General features: G+C 38.3%; 1 protein-coding gene across 3 annotated transcripts in view; it reads left to right on the top strand.

The window, feature by feature from the left end:
• The window catches only part of NCOA2 (nuclear receptor coactivator 2), a 262494-nt gene that overhangs the window by 224463 nt on the left and 18881 nt on the right, over positions 1 to 19150 (top strand). For all 3 annotated transcript variants that reach the window (XM_054017501.1, XM_054017500.1, XM_054017499.1), the window contains 6 exons: positions 998 to 1208; positions 6283 to 6489; positions 9101 to 9316; positions 10064 to 10193; positions 16460 to 16625; positions 18458 to 18736. In XM_054017501.1, coding sequence (XP_053873476.1) covers positions 998 to 1208; positions 6283 to 6489; positions 9101 to 9316; positions 10064 to 10193; positions 16460 to 16625; positions 18458 to 18736 — 1209 coding nt within the window. The remainder of the gene's footprint in view (positions 1 to 997; positions 1209 to 6282; positions 6490 to 9100; positions 9317 to 10063; positions 10194 to 16459; positions 16626 to 18457; positions 18737 to 19150) is intronic.

The raw sequence follows: 19150 nt of genomic DNA on the forward strand, positions 1-19150 counted from the left end.
TTATCTGTTGGATTTTAATTTTCTGGAGGTTTTTTGAGTAAACTGAATTTAGTTGTAGACGTTTAATCTAATTAGAGGTCTGTTCTCTTCTTGCTCACAGATAGGTAATTCCCACTGATGTTTTTGGGAGTTGTGTGCATAACTAGAGCAAGATAGACTCCTAAATCTAGTAACTAATTAGCAGCTGTTTAATATACAGCACTTCATTTTATTGCCAATTTCTTTTGAATTTAATTTCTACATAGCTGTAATGTTTAGCTTATGCACAGTATTCCGTTTTTAAGCTTAGCAAGGAAAATATGAATGTTGAGGGTTTGTTAGTCAAATATAAAGTAATTTTTCTATAGTGTGTCTTAGTCATAAAAAGAGTAGCAATATGATTGTGAGGACTTTATTATTTGTTATATCTACACAAATCAGCATCCTTGCCACCGCTGTGAACTCTCTCTCTCTCTCTCTCTGCCAAATTATCATTGCCTTGGTGCTGGGGGAACAGTACACAGTTCACCTGTGCATGAGGCCCTCTGACCCTCAGCTGAGAGAGAAGTTCCAGTACTCTTGGCAGGGCCGTCCTTGGGGGGGTGCAGGGCCTGGGGTGGAAGTGATGAATCAATCAATTCTGGGACCGAATGCGCCGGCCAATCACACTGGCTCTCAGGGCCCCCCAAAACGTGGGGCCCTGAGCAGTCGCCCCAATTCGCCGTACCCAAGGGGACAGCTCTGACTCTTGGCACAGTTAAGTAACCTAAACGGATGGTTGGCTGACTGGCTATGTGTGGCAAACACTGGAGGGAGTGCACCCTACCCCTTTTCTACAGGTATTGTGAGTCCTCCCCCAACCCCCATCGCTTCACCAGGCTCCTTGGAGACAATACCTAATGCCTCTCAGGCACTACAGGTATTCACTCTCCTCTCAGTGCTCCACTGGCTCTAAGAGCTATGATTGGACCCTATCTACTGTTTATACGGAGAACAAACTGCTATCTTTTCATTGCAGCCGGGCAGTGAGTTGGATAACTTGGAGGAGATTCTGGATGATCTACAGAATAGTCAGTTACCACAGCTTTTCCCAGATACCCGGCCCGGTGCTTCAGCTGGATCAGTCGACAAGCAAGCCATCATCAATGACCTCATGCAGCTCACAGGTGAAAACAGCCCTGGCACATCTGTTGGAACCCAGAAACCAGCAATGAGGATTTCACAGAGCAGTGAGTTTGTGTTATAACTGGTAATGCAAGTGTATGAAATTGTCAGATGAAAATGTAGGTTTTGCAATGATGCCCCAAGGGCTGGCAGGCCGTGAAGTAGGCAGTTGAGCTATTTCAGATCTGCATTGACACAACAGCGCCATCTGCTGTCCTGATCAATTGGAACCCAAATATTGCACTGTGCTGAAAGTCAGTGTCCTTTTGAAGGGTTAAAGGGACACTCAATTTTAAAATAAAATTCACATGTCTGTTTGAAAATATTTTACCTGCTATTGTTATAAATAACAATAATAATATATTGTTTTTTCCAGCCTGTTAACTTTGTACATTTGACAGCATTTTCTGTATAGTTGTTTTTACTGTTTCCCACAATTAAATGGGGGAGGGGGGAGGAATTTTTTATTAGGATAAATAGGAAAATGTGTTTCTAAAATTACAAAACTTTCAGCAGGACTTATGGCCAAGTTTAATACCTACACTGAATTTGAACCAATTGTTTTTAATTGACTCAATTTCAAGTTGACAATGTCCCTATAAGTGAAATTAAATGTTGTAAGTGAAATATTTAGCTGATTGTGAAAAATAATTACTGCAAGTAAGGTCGGTGTGTTATCAAAAATGAAAGTTGAGATAAACCTGGTTTTTGGTTTGGTTTGTTTTTGGTTTGTTTTTTTAAATCCTGCTTAAATATTTACCCGTATAGACTGGGCTCTAAATACCTCCTAAATATAGTTTTTAGACATATTATTAAAATACCCATTTATTTAATAAACTGGAACCATTCTGTGGATTTTTGTAAACTTTCTAAACATGTATTTATTCAAGACCAATGGCATCTCCCGTCAGGTAAATTCACATTTTTAACCCTTCAAAACTTTCTTAACATTCTTTTTAAAAGCTAGATATATACTTAACACTACTGACCATTATATTTAAATGTAATATATTACGTGACAAAAGCCAAAGAAGTCAATTTTCAAATTTATTTCTTAGTTTACATTATTATGTGTTCCCTATTCTGTTTTTCATGAGCTAAGACTAACATTTTGTTTGTACTTGTGAATGCTTTGCCTTGGGTCAATTTGTGTCATGGTGTGGATGTGGTTTAAACAGTGTTTAATATACTCACTTTGGTAAGTGGAGGAAGACTATCCTAGGCAGTACATAATTCAAAGAGAAGTCTTTGTGTTTCCTGAGTCTTAATAGCATCCTGTGTGACAGTCCTGGTCTGACAGTCCCCTCCCATGTGGTCCAGACACCTGGTGGCTTTCCTGAGTTAACTGTCTGCATTGGCTGACATTACTTCCTCTTACCTGACCTCTTTTTAAAGGGACGTGCAGTGGCACATTTCCAAAAGGTTCTCCTAGCCAAGATTTAAATTTTCAGAAATTAAGGTATCTCCGGATGAGGATCCAAAATCAAAGACCACTAATATATGGAGATACACCTATCTCATAGAATTGGAAGGGACCCTGAGGTCATCAAGTCCAGCTCCCTGCCTTCACTAGCAGGACCAAGTACTGATTTTGCCCCAGATCCCTAAGTGGCCCCTTCATGGCCAATCTTTTGTCCTTTCACTAGGACATTAGCCCTTCAATGTCTGCTTTTGACATCACACTTCCTTCAGCTTTTATTTAGGCAAAATCATGTATTTGACATGACTTGCTCAAACTTTACGCAGTACCAAAGTTGTTTCATTCACAGGAACATTAGATATTATTATTTTATTCTACTTTGTAATGTAAATAAAATTATATTTTAAGTGTTTCTGTGTATTAAATTGCAGAAAGGAACCTTGGAGACACAGTCACACCTGCACCTTTTAAGTCTGTTTCCAGAGCTCCTAATTGCACAACTGCAAAGCAGTTGTGAGCCAGGAAGTCATATTGGGTTTTAGAATCATAAAATATTAGGGTTGGAAGGGACCTCAGAAGGTCATCTAGTCCAACCCCCTGCTCAAAGCAGGACCAATCGCTAGACAGATTTTTACCCCAGTTCCCTAAATGGCCCCCTCAAGGATTGAACTCACAACCTTGGGTTTAGCAGGCCAATGCTCAAACCACTAAGCTATCCCTCTCCCCCCTGTAGTTTTGTAAACCAGGCAGTTCTGTTTTCCTTACCCGGTAATATCACAAAATATGGTTTCTCCCCAGCCTGCTCTTGCATCAATGTCCCCTGGAATCATCTGCCTAGTTTTGCAATTTAAGTATTATAGAGAAAATTACATGTGCACTGAAATAGTGAGTGGATTCCTCTTTTTTTTTTTTTTGTCGTGCCCTAAACACCTACAAAACTAATACAGAATCCATGTTAAATCGTATTCAATTCCAAAAGAGTTTTTATTTTAATAAAAACATTTAGTTATTTTTCAAAATCCTAGAATATCAGGGTTGGAAGGGACCTCAGAAGGTCATCTAGTCCAATCCCCTGCTCAAAGCAGGACCAATCCCCAACTAAATCATCCAAACCAAGGCTTCATCAAGCCTGACCTTAAAAACCTCTAAGGAAAGAGATTCCACCATCTCCCTAAGTAACCCATTCCAGTGCTTCACCACACTCCGAGTGAAAAAGTTTTTCCTAATATCCAACCTAAACCTCCCCCACTGCAACTTGAGACCATTACTCCTTGTTGTCATCTGGTACCACTGAGAACAGTCTAGATCCATCCTCTTTGGAACCCCCTTTTCAGGTAGTTGAAAGCAGCTATCAAATCCCCCTTCATTCTTCTCTTCTGCAGACTAAATAATCCCAGTTCCCTCAGCCTCTCCTCATAAGTCATGTGCTCCAACCCCCCAATCATTTTTGTTGCCCTCCGCTGGACTCTTTCCAATTTTTCCACATCCTTCTTGTAGTGTGGGGCCCAAAACTGGACACAGTACTCCAGATGAGGCCTCACCAATGACAAATAGAGGGGAATGATCACGTCCCTCGATCTGCTGGCAATGCCCCTACTTATACAGCCCAAAATGCAGTTAGCCTTCTTGGCAACTCTGTTGACTCATATCCAGCTTCTCGTTCACTGTAATCCCTAGGTCCTTTTCTGCAGAACTGCTGCCTAGCCACTCGGTCCCTAGTCTGTAGCAGTGCATGGGATTCTTCCGTCCTAAGTGCAGGACTCTGCACTTGTCCTTGTTGAACCTCATCAGATTTCTCTGGAAATTGCCTGTAATATTTTATTGAGGTTTTTTGTTTCAATACTTAAGAATACATTGATACTTATTTTAAAAAAATTGACTGTAGCCACTAGAATTTGCCTGATCCAGCAACTTTTTTCAGGAAGAAAATGCCATCAAAACTTTTCCCTGTGGCTGACTAACAGTAGTACATATAGTTTCAATCTGATTGCGTTCCCTCAGCCCCCTTCTCCTTCTGGGCTGCCAGTGTTTCCTTTCTATTATCATTGGCTAATTATAAAGCTGCATTCATAACACCTCTCTCCGTGTCTGCATTATTTCAAGCCTTTGCTGGCTCAGAGTGCAAGTGTCCTAGGATTGCTATTGAAATCAGGTTTTGACTCAGTTCTGAGTTGGACTTTGTGGTACCCAACCATCTTAAATCAGTAGGGCCAGTTGGTCTCTCTGGTAACCAAACTTGGTGTGTGTGTGTGTGTGTGTTTGTTTGTTTGTTTGTACTGATGTTAAATATGGTGTTTCAGGATCTGATGGTCAGGAGTGAGGTACTGTGGACAAAGTTTTGACTCACCTTAGGTTTATATAAAAGAGTTACTGCAAAGAATTTGAAACATCAGAAGAAAATAATTCACACAGGTGCTTCCTGTCATATGACACAATAAAGAGGAAAGACAAGTTAGACACCTTTTGTAGTAAGATGTTTCTGATTTTTTTAAACTAGCTTAATAATACTTCATCTGAATTCTCAGATTTATAAATGTCTGCACTATAGTTTGGAGTAAATAAGAAGTTCTCTAGCTTTCTTGTAGTGTGGTTCGATCAAAATGAAGTTATTTTGTGGATGACTTCTTGCCATCCACAGTCAGAGACTGTCCCTGGAGCAGTTGCTGAAAATGTTTATATGGAAAAAATAATTTTAGGAAAATATTTAATGTATTTTAGCAGTATATGTGTGATGCAGGTAACAAGAAAGGAAGAGCCAGTACCATGTGAGCAGCAAGAGGGTCTACAGAGCACAGCTGGGAACCACTTGAGTAGATTCTAGGAAGTAGTTGCTGTCCTTTTAAAAATCTCTCAAAGAATAACTGTCCCTGAGTTGCTTTCTTTTGAAGAGTTGACATTCACCTTTCTAATAAAACCTATATGCATTTTTCTCTGTTGAGGCTGATTTTTAAAGCAAAAATTCTTTTAAAATTAGCCCCAGCAGAGGAATAGATTCACAAAAAAGGTGGGGGTAATGGACAAGTAAGTTTCTTTAAGAAATAGGGTGTGTTGGAATGTCTTGAAATTCAGATGTACTTGTTAAAGTAGTTAGAAGTGAACTTAAGGAAAACTATTTTCCTGGTAGTTTTGTTGTCACTGGTGGTATAGTACTAAGACTTCAGCCTGAAATAATTGTTGCTGAACCTTGAAAGTACAGGTATTCACTCATGGCAAAAAAAAATAAAATTCTATGTAAGGAGGGATAGTAACAGTATCAGCAAATGACCACATACAGCCAGAGGCCTTCTTCACGGATTTTGGTGCCTTTGGGGATACAGTTTATATGGGGAAAGTTTTGAAGCCTATCAAACTCTGAATTTCATAACAGTTTTGCCTCAGGCTGACATCTGCACTTCTGTTTTCAGCCACAGTCCTTTTAGCGATATGGTTGTTTGGCAGTGCAGCACACGTCACCTGGTAGTACACGTATGCTGTAGTTGTACTTCAGTAAATTATTTTAACTTTACACCATTTACTATTTAAAATACAAATCACTACCTGTCGTTCCTCGCATTTTTTGTAATGCTGTCTGGATGGGGCATATCCAATACAGCTACGGAATGATATGCGCATGCAACGCTGTATATCGCAACCACTCTGTTTGAAGAATGTATTTTTATAAGTTAAGTTTCTATTCTTGTAACCTTGTTTTTTTCACTTTTCCTCTCTCTCTGGTGTAGCTTTTAATAACCCACGGGCAGGACAACTGGGCAGGTTATTACCAAACCAGAATTTACCACTCGACATCACATTGCAAAACCCATCAGGTTCAGGACCATTCCCACCGATAAGAAACAGTAGTCCATATTCAGTGATACCTCAGCCAGGAATGATGGGCAGTCAAGGGATGATAGGAAATCAAGGAACTTTAGGGAACAATAGCACAGGTAAGAATTCAAATACTGTTTCCTATTTTTGTTAACTTATTTAATTAATTTGACGTATTTATGTGTAACATAATCAAGGTAGGAATCATTACAGATGCATCCTGTATGTATCTAAAGTCCTAATCAAGCACAACCTGAATGGAAAACCTCAAATGTCTGCAAAATTGTCCACACAGTAGACAGTTACGATAAAACAGCAAACCATAGTGGCACATCAGTTTTGCCCTGGACTACTTCAGAATGTTTGTTGGTTAAGTGGTGCACAAGAATATGTGCTTTTTCACTTACCATGTGAAAGGCATGGGTGGAGATACTAAAAGGCTCATTGGATTCCTAATGGAATAGGGACTCTTTCGCGTCAGCTTTCCAGGTTCAGATGTCACCAAAATTGGTAGAAACCAAAAGAAGAAGAAGCCAATTGGCTTTTCAGTGGTCTGAATTGGTGATCTCTGTCCCTTTGTTAATAGTTTGGGGTATCTACTGCAAAAGAGCACCCTTATTGGTCAAGAATTAAATGACCACAGAGAATGAGCTGTCCTCTCCATCACAGAAATATCACCTTCAAAACAGAATTTCAAGCATGTTGGTGATATTGCTGCCCATACTAAGTATGTTCCATGATTAAAAACAGAACTTCTGTCTCTGGTGCTCTCCGTTTATCTACTTCCATGGCCATTAAGATTCACTTTAAGTAAAAGAAACTGGGTTTATGACTTATGAATCAGGTAACCTGGTCTTGTTTGAAGCATTAAAAATCTGTAATTGAATTTACCTTTTTAAAACTTGATTATTGATTGTACCATGTCTATAATGGACTTCTGTAAGTTGCCTCTAAACCTTACAAAGGTTACCAGAGGGGAAAACGTACTGGAAAAGTTTGGGTGAAGTGTCTCTGTTTCGTTACTTACATCAGATACCATACGTTTTACGATTATGAAGTATGAAACTCCAGTTAAGAATTCTGAATAGTCAGATGCTATAAAGTCGGGGTTCTCAACCTTTTTCTTTCTGAGTCTCCCCTCCCCCCCCCCGCTATAAAAACTCCACAGCCCACCTGTGCCACAACAGCTGTTTTTCTGCATATAAAAGGCAGAGCCAGCATTAGAAGGTAGCAAGTAGGGCAATTGCCCGGGGTCCCACATCACAGTGGGCCCTGTGAAGCTAAGTTGCTCACGCTTTGACTTCTGACCTGGGTGGCAGGGCTTGGAACCCCAGGCTTCAGCCCCATGCAGTGGGGCTATGGCTTTCTGCCCTGGACCACAGCAAGTCTAATGCCGGCCCTGCTTGGTGGACTCCCTGCAACCTGCTCAGGGGCCCCCAGTGGGCCCCGGACTCCTGGTTGAGAACCACTAGTGTAAAGCATGTTAAATGCTGACAGCAAAAGGTCAGTTATATATTCATTTTGGATCAGTATCAGGAAATACAAATTGTACTACTGTGCCAGCAATTAAAATATCTTATAGAGCAGTTTATGGATTGTCTTGAAGGCTTTCGGGGGAATTACTTTTCTCCTTACTAAGCATGCATGTTGGAGCTTGCCATCCATATTCTTGCCATTTGTGCTAGTTCGCCATGTGTTTCAGCTGACAGAATTGTGTAGATGTAAAAAAAAACCAGAAGTCATCTGGAAGCAAATTTCATACTTCAGGTAGAAAGCTGATTGCCTGCAAGGATCAGGAGGGGACTTTTCCCCCTCAATATATTGCATTGCACAGTTGGCGTGGTGAATTATTATTTTTACCACCCTCTGAAGGCACTGGCCACTGATTATTCAGGGTACCAGATTAGCCAGGGTACCAGCCACCTGAGCTGAGCCAACATTTCCTATGTTAGTACAGTATTGAAATGATTACCAATGCTGTATTTCTACAAGTTTTAGTTTTTTGATTACCACAGTACTACAGTACTCTAAGCCTATAAATTTAAAGTGTAAATAAATTATATTAGTGGTTTACAGTAGGTGTAGGAGGACTTCCCCTAATATAACCGTAATGAACTGCACCAAGTATCGGAAAGTTCCTGTGAGTAATTTCCCTGCACCATCTATTGACTCAAGTTTGTCCGGGTAAGTCTTGTAGTTAGGAAAGCTCCTGGTTATGGATGACAAGATTTTTCAAAAGATCAGTGATTAATAATAAAAAAGATAAGAATTAATACTTACATTTTTGTTGTTTATAAATGTATATTAATATCGTGTTGTTGCCCAGATCTTCACGTTCTCACACAGGACTTGAAAAGTAAATCGCTGACATATATGCCAGCAAACATGATTCATTTCCTGAGGAAGGAAGTCAGGGTTATCCACACACCCTCAGCACCTGTTGTGGAGTACATATGGGAACACTTACGCTTAACAGCTTTTCAGAAATGATAAAAGGGTCACCTTCATGTAAAACCTGTAGTAGTCCCCAGTTCCCCAACTGAACGGCAAAATGCACAAGCCTGCAGAGTTACACGTCTGAACGGGCAGTTGAGATATAATTTGCTTTGAATAAAACCTGACAAACTAGTACATTTTTCTCTGGAAAATTAAACTAATCAACCAACAGGAATATTTGGAAATGTTTTCAAGGCTTGCATCTGGGTTTCACTGTATTTGGATTTTATACAGGAATGGTTGGTGGTAATACCCCTCGGCCCGCCATGCCATCTGGAGACTGGGGTGCTCAGGGTTCTGCTGTGAGGGTAACCTGTGCTGCTACAACCAGTGCCATGAACAGGCCAATCCAAGGAGGCATGATACGTAACCCAACAGCCAGCATTCCTATGAGACCCAGCAGCCAGCCAGGCCCAAGACAGATGCTTCAGTCTCAAGTCATGAATATGGGTAAGCCCCAGTGCCTTATTGTAGTATATTATTTTGCAGTTACTGCATTGTCTGATTAGGTAGAAGAAGGTAACATCTAGCTTCAAATATAGACTTGATTAAAATTGTGTTGAGCAAGTTAGATGCTCCCTACAGTGGAAATATCCCATTCAACAAGGAGAAAGCCTATATAAGGTGTGTATTTTAATGTTTGTCACTATGTGACAGTTTCTGACTTTCTTTAGCCACACAGAAATGTGTGACCAAAGGAATAGGATAGAAAGATTTTCTAGTTAATGAGAAAATAAGGTTCTAAAAGAAAATATATATTCTAACACGTCCTTTGTACTAGGTCAATACTAAAGCAAGTACATTTGGATGTAGAATGCTCATACCCTTTGCACTAGTCTTTGTTCATATTTGCATTTGTTATGTCACATCAAATGTAGTACCATACTCATCAATTTGTATTTGCAGAGTTCTTTTGATGTATGCTAAAAAATAAAATAAAAAAGTGGAAGATTTATTGACCAGTAATTTCATGATGCTTTGGAATTGTTAAAGTGTAACGTGAAGAAAGCAAAGTCTTAAATTGGAATGATGGTTAAACTGAGACAAAAGATCTATTGTCTATATGCCTCTTTACAAATGAAGATGCTGACAATTTTTTGTTCACTCAAAGCAAATAAGTTATATTTGAAAGCACCAACAGTAAGGTAGTGGCCCTTCACTGTCACAGATGTTCTTTGATTGGTTTTTCTTGTTTAGGGCCATCTGAACTGGAGATGAATATGGGGGGACCTCAGTACAGCCAACAGCAAGCTCCTCCGAATCAGACCGCACCATGGCCGGACAGCATCTTGCCTATAGATCAGACATCTTTTGGTAATCAGAACAGGTCAGTCTTAGTGGCAAATCAAAAAGTCATATTTTACAGGAAAACTTGTAGGTCCACATTTTATGAGCTTCATGGGAACAAACTCTTTTTTTTAATGTATGTAGTGCATGCTTTCAGGGACAAAATTGTCGATTTATGCTTGTTGCACATTTATATGTCTACAATATGCATTCATGACTTAGCATTACCTCCAATTACTCCTTCTGCTGGTTAGGCCATGTGTACACTGAAAGAATTTATGCCTCCATGTTGCATCAACTCCCATCACTGGTACAGATGCACAGGTGGTGGAAATAGTGCAAGAATTAATATAGGCAGGACTCTGCATTTTTTTTACCATCAAGTCATGAAAACTAGTAGGTGAACAGATGGAAAAGATGCCTGAGCCCTATTTACATTAGTGACTTACCATGAGTGCAGCCAGAATATTGCTGCCTGTTGCTCTAATGTGGGTACTACTTTTTCTAGTGTAGATCACCCTTCAACTTCTGGGGAGGGTTTTTTTATTTGTATGTTTTGTTTTATTCAGGCTAGAATCCTATAAATAAATAAAGCAAGATTGAAAGTCTCTCTCTCTCCCTGGGTTAAAATTATCTAAGTCTGTTTTTCGCAGTACCAAATGCACAATTACAGTCTGATCAGTGCATATTAAACTTGTATGTTTTTCTTTATATTTGTTACTATACATTTCCTATAGTGCCATAACTGTGCATGGGGCTTTACAGAGATCTTAAAAAGTCACATTCTCTGCCCCCAAAAGGTTTACAGTTTAAATTAGATAAACATGGAACATGCAGATGAAAGAGGAACACATTTTCAAATTGAGAATGAAGTAGGGCAGGATAGGAGAGGAGCACAGGGAAGGAAATCAGCATGGAAATAAGTTGAAAGAAGTGAATTTTGAGGAATGATATGAAAGCGGTGGGGAAGGGGGGAGGGAGAACATAGCCTGTGACTATTTCAGAGTATGATGTGTTATTTATAGCTTTAACATGGCCTTAGTTCCAGTCTTTCCTGATGCTTTCCCACTTTATCATGTTTTTCCAATAGTTCTCCCGATGCTATTCTCCATATGCTCCATATGGCACCTTTGACATACCTGAAAAGTAGGGCTGTCAAGCAATCAAAAAAATTATTTGCGCAATTAAACAATAATAGAATACCATTTATTTAAATATTTTGGACATTTTCTACATTTTCAAATATATTGATTTCAATTACAAAACAGAATACAAAGTGTACAGTGCTCACTTTATATTTATTTTTGATTACAAGTATTTGTACTGTAAAAAAACAAAAGAAATAGTATTTTTCAATTCACATAATACAAGTACTGTAGTACAATCTCTCTATCATGAAAGTTGGACTTACAAATGTAGAATTATGTACAAAAAAAAACCTGCATTCAAAAATAAAACAATGTAAAATTTTAGAGCCTGCAAGTACACTCAGTCCTACTTCTCATTCAGCCAATCACTGAGACAAACAAGTTTGTTTACATTTGCAGGAAATAATGCTGCCCACTTCTTGTTTATCACCTGAAAGTAAAAACTGGCGTTCTCATGGCACTGTTGTAGCCGGCGACACAAGATATTTACATGCCAGATGTGCTAAAGATTCATATGTCCCTTCATGCTTCAACCACCATTCCAGGGTACATGCGTCCATGCTGATGATGGGTTCTGCTCGATAACAGTCCAAAGCAGTGCAGACCAACACATGTTCATTTTCGTTATCTGAGTCAGATGCCACCAACAGAAGGATGATTTTTCTTTTTTTGGTGGTTTGAGTTCTGTAGTTTCTACATTGGAGTGTTGCTCTTTTAAGATTTCTGAAAGCATGCTCCACATCTCGTCCCTCTCAAATTTTGGAAGGCACTTCATATTCTTAAACTTTGGGTTGAGTGCTGTAGCTATCTTTAGAAATCTCACATTGGTACCTTTTTTGCATTTTGTGAAATCTGCAGTGAAAGTGTTCTTAAAATGAACAACATGTGCTGGGTTATCATCCAAGACTGCTATAACATGAAATATGAGGCAGAATGCGGGTAAAACAGAACGGGGACATACAATTCTCCCCCAAGGAGTTCAATCGTAAATTTAATTAATGCATTATTTTTTTAACGTGCCTCATCAGCATGGAAGCATGTCCTTGGGAATGGTGGCCGAAGCATGAAGAGACATCCAAATATTTAGCATATCTGGCACATAAATACCTTGCAATGCCGGCTACAAAAATGCCATGCAAATGCCTGTTCTCACTTTCTGGTGACATTGTAAATAAGAAGTGGGCAGCATTATCTCCTGTAAATGTAAACAAACTTGTTTTTCTTAGCGATTGGCTGAACAAGAAGTAGGACTGAGTGGACTTGTAGGCTCTGAAGTTTTATATTGTTACATAACTGCACTCAAAAACAAAACAAAAAAAATCTACACTTGTAAGTTGCACTTTCACGGCAAAGAGATCACACTATAGTACTTGTATGAGGTGAGTTGAAAAATACTGTTTCTTTTGTTTATCATTTTACAATGCAAATATTTGTAATAAAAAATAATATACACTTTGATTTCAATTACAACACAGAATACAATATATATATATGGAAAATACAGAAAAACATCCAAAATATTTAATAAATTTCTATTGGTATTATGTTGTTTAACATTGTGATTAAGACTGCAATTAATCGCGATTAATTTTTTGAATTAATCGCGTGGGTTAACTGCGATTAATCGACAGCCCTACTTAAAAGTACTTCCAGCAGAAATATCTCTCCAAAATAACTAAATCACAGCAATGCCAACAAACCAGGTAAATAAGCTAAAATAATTGTATTCCCACAAAGTCCTGCCCTCACATTGCTCCCGTTTGCAAATGTCTGAGGGAGGAAAAAAGCTGCACTTTACAGCATGTCCTGAAGGCAATAGATTTGAACTATATAGGACCAAGAGAAGAGTAAATTCTGAGAACATGGGATCCCGAGAAAATGGCCTTCCAGCAGCCTTTTCCTGTTCTTACCTGTGGAGTTTCAACTTGAGCTTGAACATGCTGATCTAAAATGTGGCTGTAGGGCACAAGGTGAGAGGCAGCCTCTCGGTTAGCCATTTAGGGCTTATAAGGTCAGAACCAATGCCTTAAGCTCCACTGGAAAACCCATAAATGGCCTGTGTAGATAATGACACGCAGATTGGATACACTTGTGGCAAGATATACAGTTAAATAAGAAGGCGTCTGCATTTTGTACCAACTTCAGTTTCTGGATATTTGTAATGTGTAGTGTCTGGTAAAGCATGTTGCAGTGGCCTAATATTGCTATGGTTAGGATCAGAGGATAAATATATTCCTGTTAGAAGGAGATTTGTGGGTTTTTTAATGTATTACACACAGTGGGAAGCATTCAGAATTTTCCTGTTTCTGGTACAGTAATTGATAAAGCATGTTTTTCTTAATACTTTCATGATGCATTGTACTACTAGGTAGAGAGTCCACACACAAGGAAAATTGTCATGTATTTATCAAATGACTGTTCAGGAGTCTGTGCAGACTTTCAACTTGTGCTGGCCAGAACTTCCATTTTGGAATCAGGACTGGAGAATGTCATTGTCATTACTTATTTAGTGACATAGGGTTCGTACAGAACCCAATAAAGACAGAACATGATATCTTGGTTCCATTGATGTCAACGGTAAACTCCCATTGACTTCAGTGGAGACAGGTTTTCACCCAGGCTCCTTGCCCCTAGCAGATTACAAACTGAGGGCCCAATTATGCAAGATGTGGAGCACCCTCACTAATGGGCCTAATCATTTCATAGTTTACTTCTCTGGCAGATTGTGGCCTGCAAAGATTAGCTCTTCATAATATTGAAAAATAATTATCTTCAGTTTCAATAGTTTACTATTGAATTTCATTCAGGTAAAGAAGTATGTATATTGTAAGCTTCAGCTGTGATATAATGGGATATATTTAGCAGAATCCAGAGCCAACTTCCCTTCACCTTTTATGTAAACTACAGTTTTTTCTCTTTCTCCAATGGATCTAAAAGTCAAACAATTATTTTGTACATTGTAATTAGGAAATAGTTTATTATTGCATCATTATTTGCCAATCCCCTTTCATCTACCTGGCTTGTTTGCATCATCTCTTGATGGATTAGATTTCACAATCTTTATATTATTGTATGTTATCTGGGACAAATAGTGATCTGCAATCTACATAATAAGGAAGCCAACTAGTTGTTTGTCAAGCAAGCACTGAGTTGTCTTTTTTTTTTTTTCAAATAATTTGATTAATTATTATCAGGAGTCATATATCATACAGTTTGTTACAAAATTAATTATTCAGAAAAGAATACACTTGTATAGATAAGAGTTGATCTTAGCATCAGTGTGTACACAATAGATGAATTATCAGTAAATAATTCCAATTTTTGACATTCAACGTTTTGATTTATTATTTTTGTTTTCTCATTGTATATATTCATATCCATTCACAATTTCTTTTTTTTTTTTTTTTGGCTCCAGGAGTGTTTTTTTTTAACAAGGTCACTTGTTGAGTTTGATATCAACTTGGATAAAGGTTGTAGGATTTTTCTATTGTTTTTCTCCTAAAATTATTTCTAATTCCATGGGAGAGCAAATGTTAGTAATTTTCTCTATATATGATTAATAAGTTTATATTTGTGCAGTGCTTGAAAGATGCGAAATGCTGTTTAGTGTATATATATGAGCTGTTTAGTATATTTTATTACTTTGCTGAGTGAATGGGTATCCAATTGGTCATAATCCCTGGAATATGTTTTCTTCTGCAGTGTGTAGTCTGGCCGTATTTCTCTTAGCCTTCACTGTGGTGTGGAGATTAGACTCCCACTGGCAAATAATAATTTCATTATGGAAGCTAACATAATGCTAACTCTGGCAGTATATCTTCTCAAAGCTGGGTGCATGGTGAGGTATTTGCCAAGAGTATCAGTGTATTGTGTAGATCTGTTTTCGCCCCCCAAAGTCTGACAGAAAGCTTGCCATTGACATTCAGTAATTGCCTTTGACAGGACATTCCCTTGCAACATGTAAGGTAGTGCCTCGGGTGACCTTGCACTTCCAGCAGGCTGCATCCTCTGTAGTATGTTTGTATATGTCTGTAAGCTGTATAGGGTCCTGAAACATTTCTGTGTGAAGTACCCCAGAAGAGATATGATATTTAGCTGCAGCTGAAATGGTGTTTCAAATCCAGTTTTATTTCTAAATAAGTACGATCTTTCAGTTTGGGGATAAAACTTCCTCCTGCCTTTGCAGCTGTTAGGTGCCTGCCTGTCAAGTGCAGTTCTACTGGATGGAGAACAGGATTTGGAAACTCAGCGCTCTTTACATGACAGAATGCCCATCTCCTTCGTGACCCCATTCTAAGGCCCAATTCGATCAAGCATTTAAGCATGCGCCATGTACTTAAGTTTTCACTGAAGTCAGTGGCACTCAAACACATGTTTAAAGTTAAGAACGTGCTTAAGTGCTTTGCTGAATCAGGACATACATCCCTGCAAAGTAAAGTTTTTTAGCCTGGGCAAGAGTGGGTGTTGATGGATCCACTGCTGCGTGGTTTTACCACTTACCAGTGAACGGGGCTGTTGCCTCAATGGTGCTATTGCACTCTGTGACATGGAGTAGAGGAAGTCTTCCTTTGTTCTCTTTGTTGGCACAAAACTGGGCTACTTGAGCTTGGTATGGTGAGTTGGGATGAATTTTACCCTTTGACTATATGGTCTGATTCACAAGGGTGATAAATAGGAGTGAGTGTGGTTCCATTCTTAAGGAAGCTTTCTATATGACTATGTCCTTATATCTGCTCATGGTAGTATCTTTAATCTAGTGTATGTATTTTGGAGTTACTAGTAAAAAGATGTCATTCTTTTTCTGTTTATTTAGCTAAGTGATTTGCGTCTGTCTTCATTAAACATATTCTACATTGACTTCCATATTCATTTGTTGATCCCATTCTGTGAAGTTAGTTCTGAGAAATATCTCTGGCAGTATTTGTGTTTCCCTCTGCATGCATGCATACAACACTTGGTGACTTAAGGGAGAATTGTATAGCTGTTTCTTTGGGAATTACACAGTGAGAAGTTACCAAACAAAATTGGCAGCTATGGAAATAATTGTCACCTGTAGTACAAGACTCATTAGCTCAATTTGTGAGAAATAAGTGGGTACATGAAGTGGGTACTCTTCTTCCAACACCTGTTTACCAAGATTATATTCATGTCTTCACAGGCAACCATTTGGCAGCTCACCAGATGACTTGCTGTGCCCGCATCCTTCAACAGAGTCACCAAGTGATGAGGGAACGCTCCTGGATCAGCTTTATTTGGCACTAAGGAATTTTGATGGCCTAGAAGAAATTGACAGGGCTCTCGGAATACCAGAACTGGTTAGCCAGGTATACTTGATACTATCAAATTCTAAATTACTAGTTAAAAAGTTTAAATCCCTTAAAAGTGAGAGAGATAAAGATTGATGTGATATACACACATGCTCTCAGTTTGGAAAACAACAACATTTAATATTCTGATCAGTAAAAAGAATTGAGTGTAGCTTTAAAAATTGCCAGTATATTTAATTGTAAAACAGATTTCATGCAAGTTAGTTCCTCCTTTATTTAAGTGCCAAGATCTGAGTTAAGGGCTCTATATTCCACCTGCAACAGCTGATTTTATCATAACCACCTAAAACAATATTGGTTTAATGTTAGAATTGTGCCTATATGCCTTGCTGTAGTGGGTCCTTAATCTGTTATTTTTTGTTTTTAATTGTTTTTATTAACTTTCAATTAGTTCTCATCAAATACAAAAAATGTTACACAATGCTAAATAAAATAATACAAATAGAAATATCGTAAAGGCTTAGGAAAAAATAGGACTTAGATACAAGACTGAGCCAAGAACCAATTTTTAATTGAAATTGCATTATCAAAACAGTCAGTCTTGCCTGTATAAATGTTTAACATTCTGAGATGGGTTGGTGCTTGTGGCTCATCTGTGTAGCCGACTATAGCCATTTCTTTTCCCATTTGTCAGAACTGTACCTCTGAAATCACCCTGTATTTCAGATATGACCTTTGTCTTTCTCCGCGTCTGTTCCTTTATCTATGGACTCTGAAGTGGTAAAATAAAGTCAATAAAATCCTGAACAGGACATGAGAAAGATGCACCTGTCTGATAGAATACTGAATATAGTGCTTTAGTAGGGACAAGATTCTGGTGATCGTTTCATTAGGTGAAACTTCCATTCTGTATTCATAAGTAATTCATGTAGTAGTGAGTAGCCTCAAGAGCACTACCAAAGGATCAGTGTGAAAAAGAACGATTTCTTTGAAGGAAAATGATATATGAATTTCTTTTGACAAGTGTCTCCATGGAAATGGTTTTAAGACTTCTACAGATTTAAAGGAAACTGTTAAATTTAAGATGTTAACAATTTATAAAAAGAATAGTCACCTTTGAAAGTCCTAGCTTTTATGGATGAAATCTTAATCTTCACTAGGATTTTTTACCTCGAGTTAATTGATTGCCAGAGTAAACTACTGAGCAGTCTAAGGTAAACTTCAAATGACTGTAACCTGGAACAGATGTTTAGGGAATGTTCAGAATAGCCTTTAGAAATGTGTCAGCAGCCTTGCGTTAATTCTCAGTCAGTTAACTTGAGGTAGAAAAGCTGTTGTATAGACATACTCAAAGGAAGTTAGGTGCTCATCCCCCATTGAATTGAAAGCTGAGCTTTTAATTGCCTTTGGCTCCTTTGAAAATCTGAGACATTTATATTGCAAATGGCAACTCAGCTTAATAACACTGAAAATATTTTGAAATCTAATTTGTCTTTCACTATTTGTGTATTTATTACTCTTTGAATCTCTTCCAGTTTCAGTGATAAAAGTAGGCTAGTCCTCACTGTTTAGAATTTCTAGTCGTTTTCACTTTCAGTTCTCCTGCACTAGCACAATGTTGCGATGTTTGCATTGAAAAGACTGCAGAGAATTTCTCCTTTCATTGGAATGGTTTTTTGCTTGATTTTTTTTTTAAGTCATGGAAACAATTCTATTGATCTTAAGTTTTGTTTAAAAAATCAGTAAAAAAATGTACCAGTCTTTTTGGGCAAATTTGTCTATACAGTGTCCCTTTAATAATGGCATATTTTTGTGGGAAGACTGGGTTTTTAGACTGGAATATATTTTACTATGTGTTTATATACATTTTGGTTTGTATATTTCTGCAGAGCCAAGCTGTAGATCCAGAGCCATTCTCAAGTCAGGAATCCAACATCATAATAGAACAAAAGACACCCGTTTTCACTCAACAATATGCATCTCAGGCTCAAATGGCCCAGGGTAGTTATACACCCATGCAGGACCCAAACTTTCACCCAATAGGACAACGGCCTGGTTACGCAACACTGCGTATGCAGCCTAGGCCTGGTCTCAGGCCTACTGGTATAGTGCAGAACCAGCCAAATCAGCTGAGACTTCAGCTTCAACATAGACTCCAAGCACAGCAGGTATTCTATGTTTATGTGTTATCGACCACTGGTTCAGTCAGATTATGGTAATTTAATATAGAGTAAATACATTGAATTTAGCTAGCTCTGAATAGTCTAATTCTTAAGTGTGTTCCCTATTATATATATTCCTGTTGAATTCCACAGTTGAAATAGAAATATTGGCCATAATGAATTTTACAGAGATAATACATAGTGTCTTTATTCTCCTTGTTGGCCTCTTCTGCACCTTTACCAGCTTGTCATTATCTTTTCTATAATAATGTGGTGCAAAAAATGTGCCCAGTACTCAAATCCTGGTCTCACTAGCCCTTTGTGCAATGCTATAATGATGTCTTTTGATGTATGGACTTTTTTTTTTTCTTTTCAGTTGTATTCAGAACCCTAATCATATACTTGTTTTCTGAATTGCTG

The sequence above is a fragment of the Malaclemys terrapin genome, chromosome 2, assembly GCF_027887155.1.
Source record: "Malaclemys terrapin pileata isolate rMalTer1 chromosome 2, rMalTer1.hap1, whole genome shotgun sequence".
Classification (NCBI taxonomy): Eukaryota; Metazoa; Chordata; order Testudines; family Emydidae; genus Malaclemys; species Malaclemys terrapin.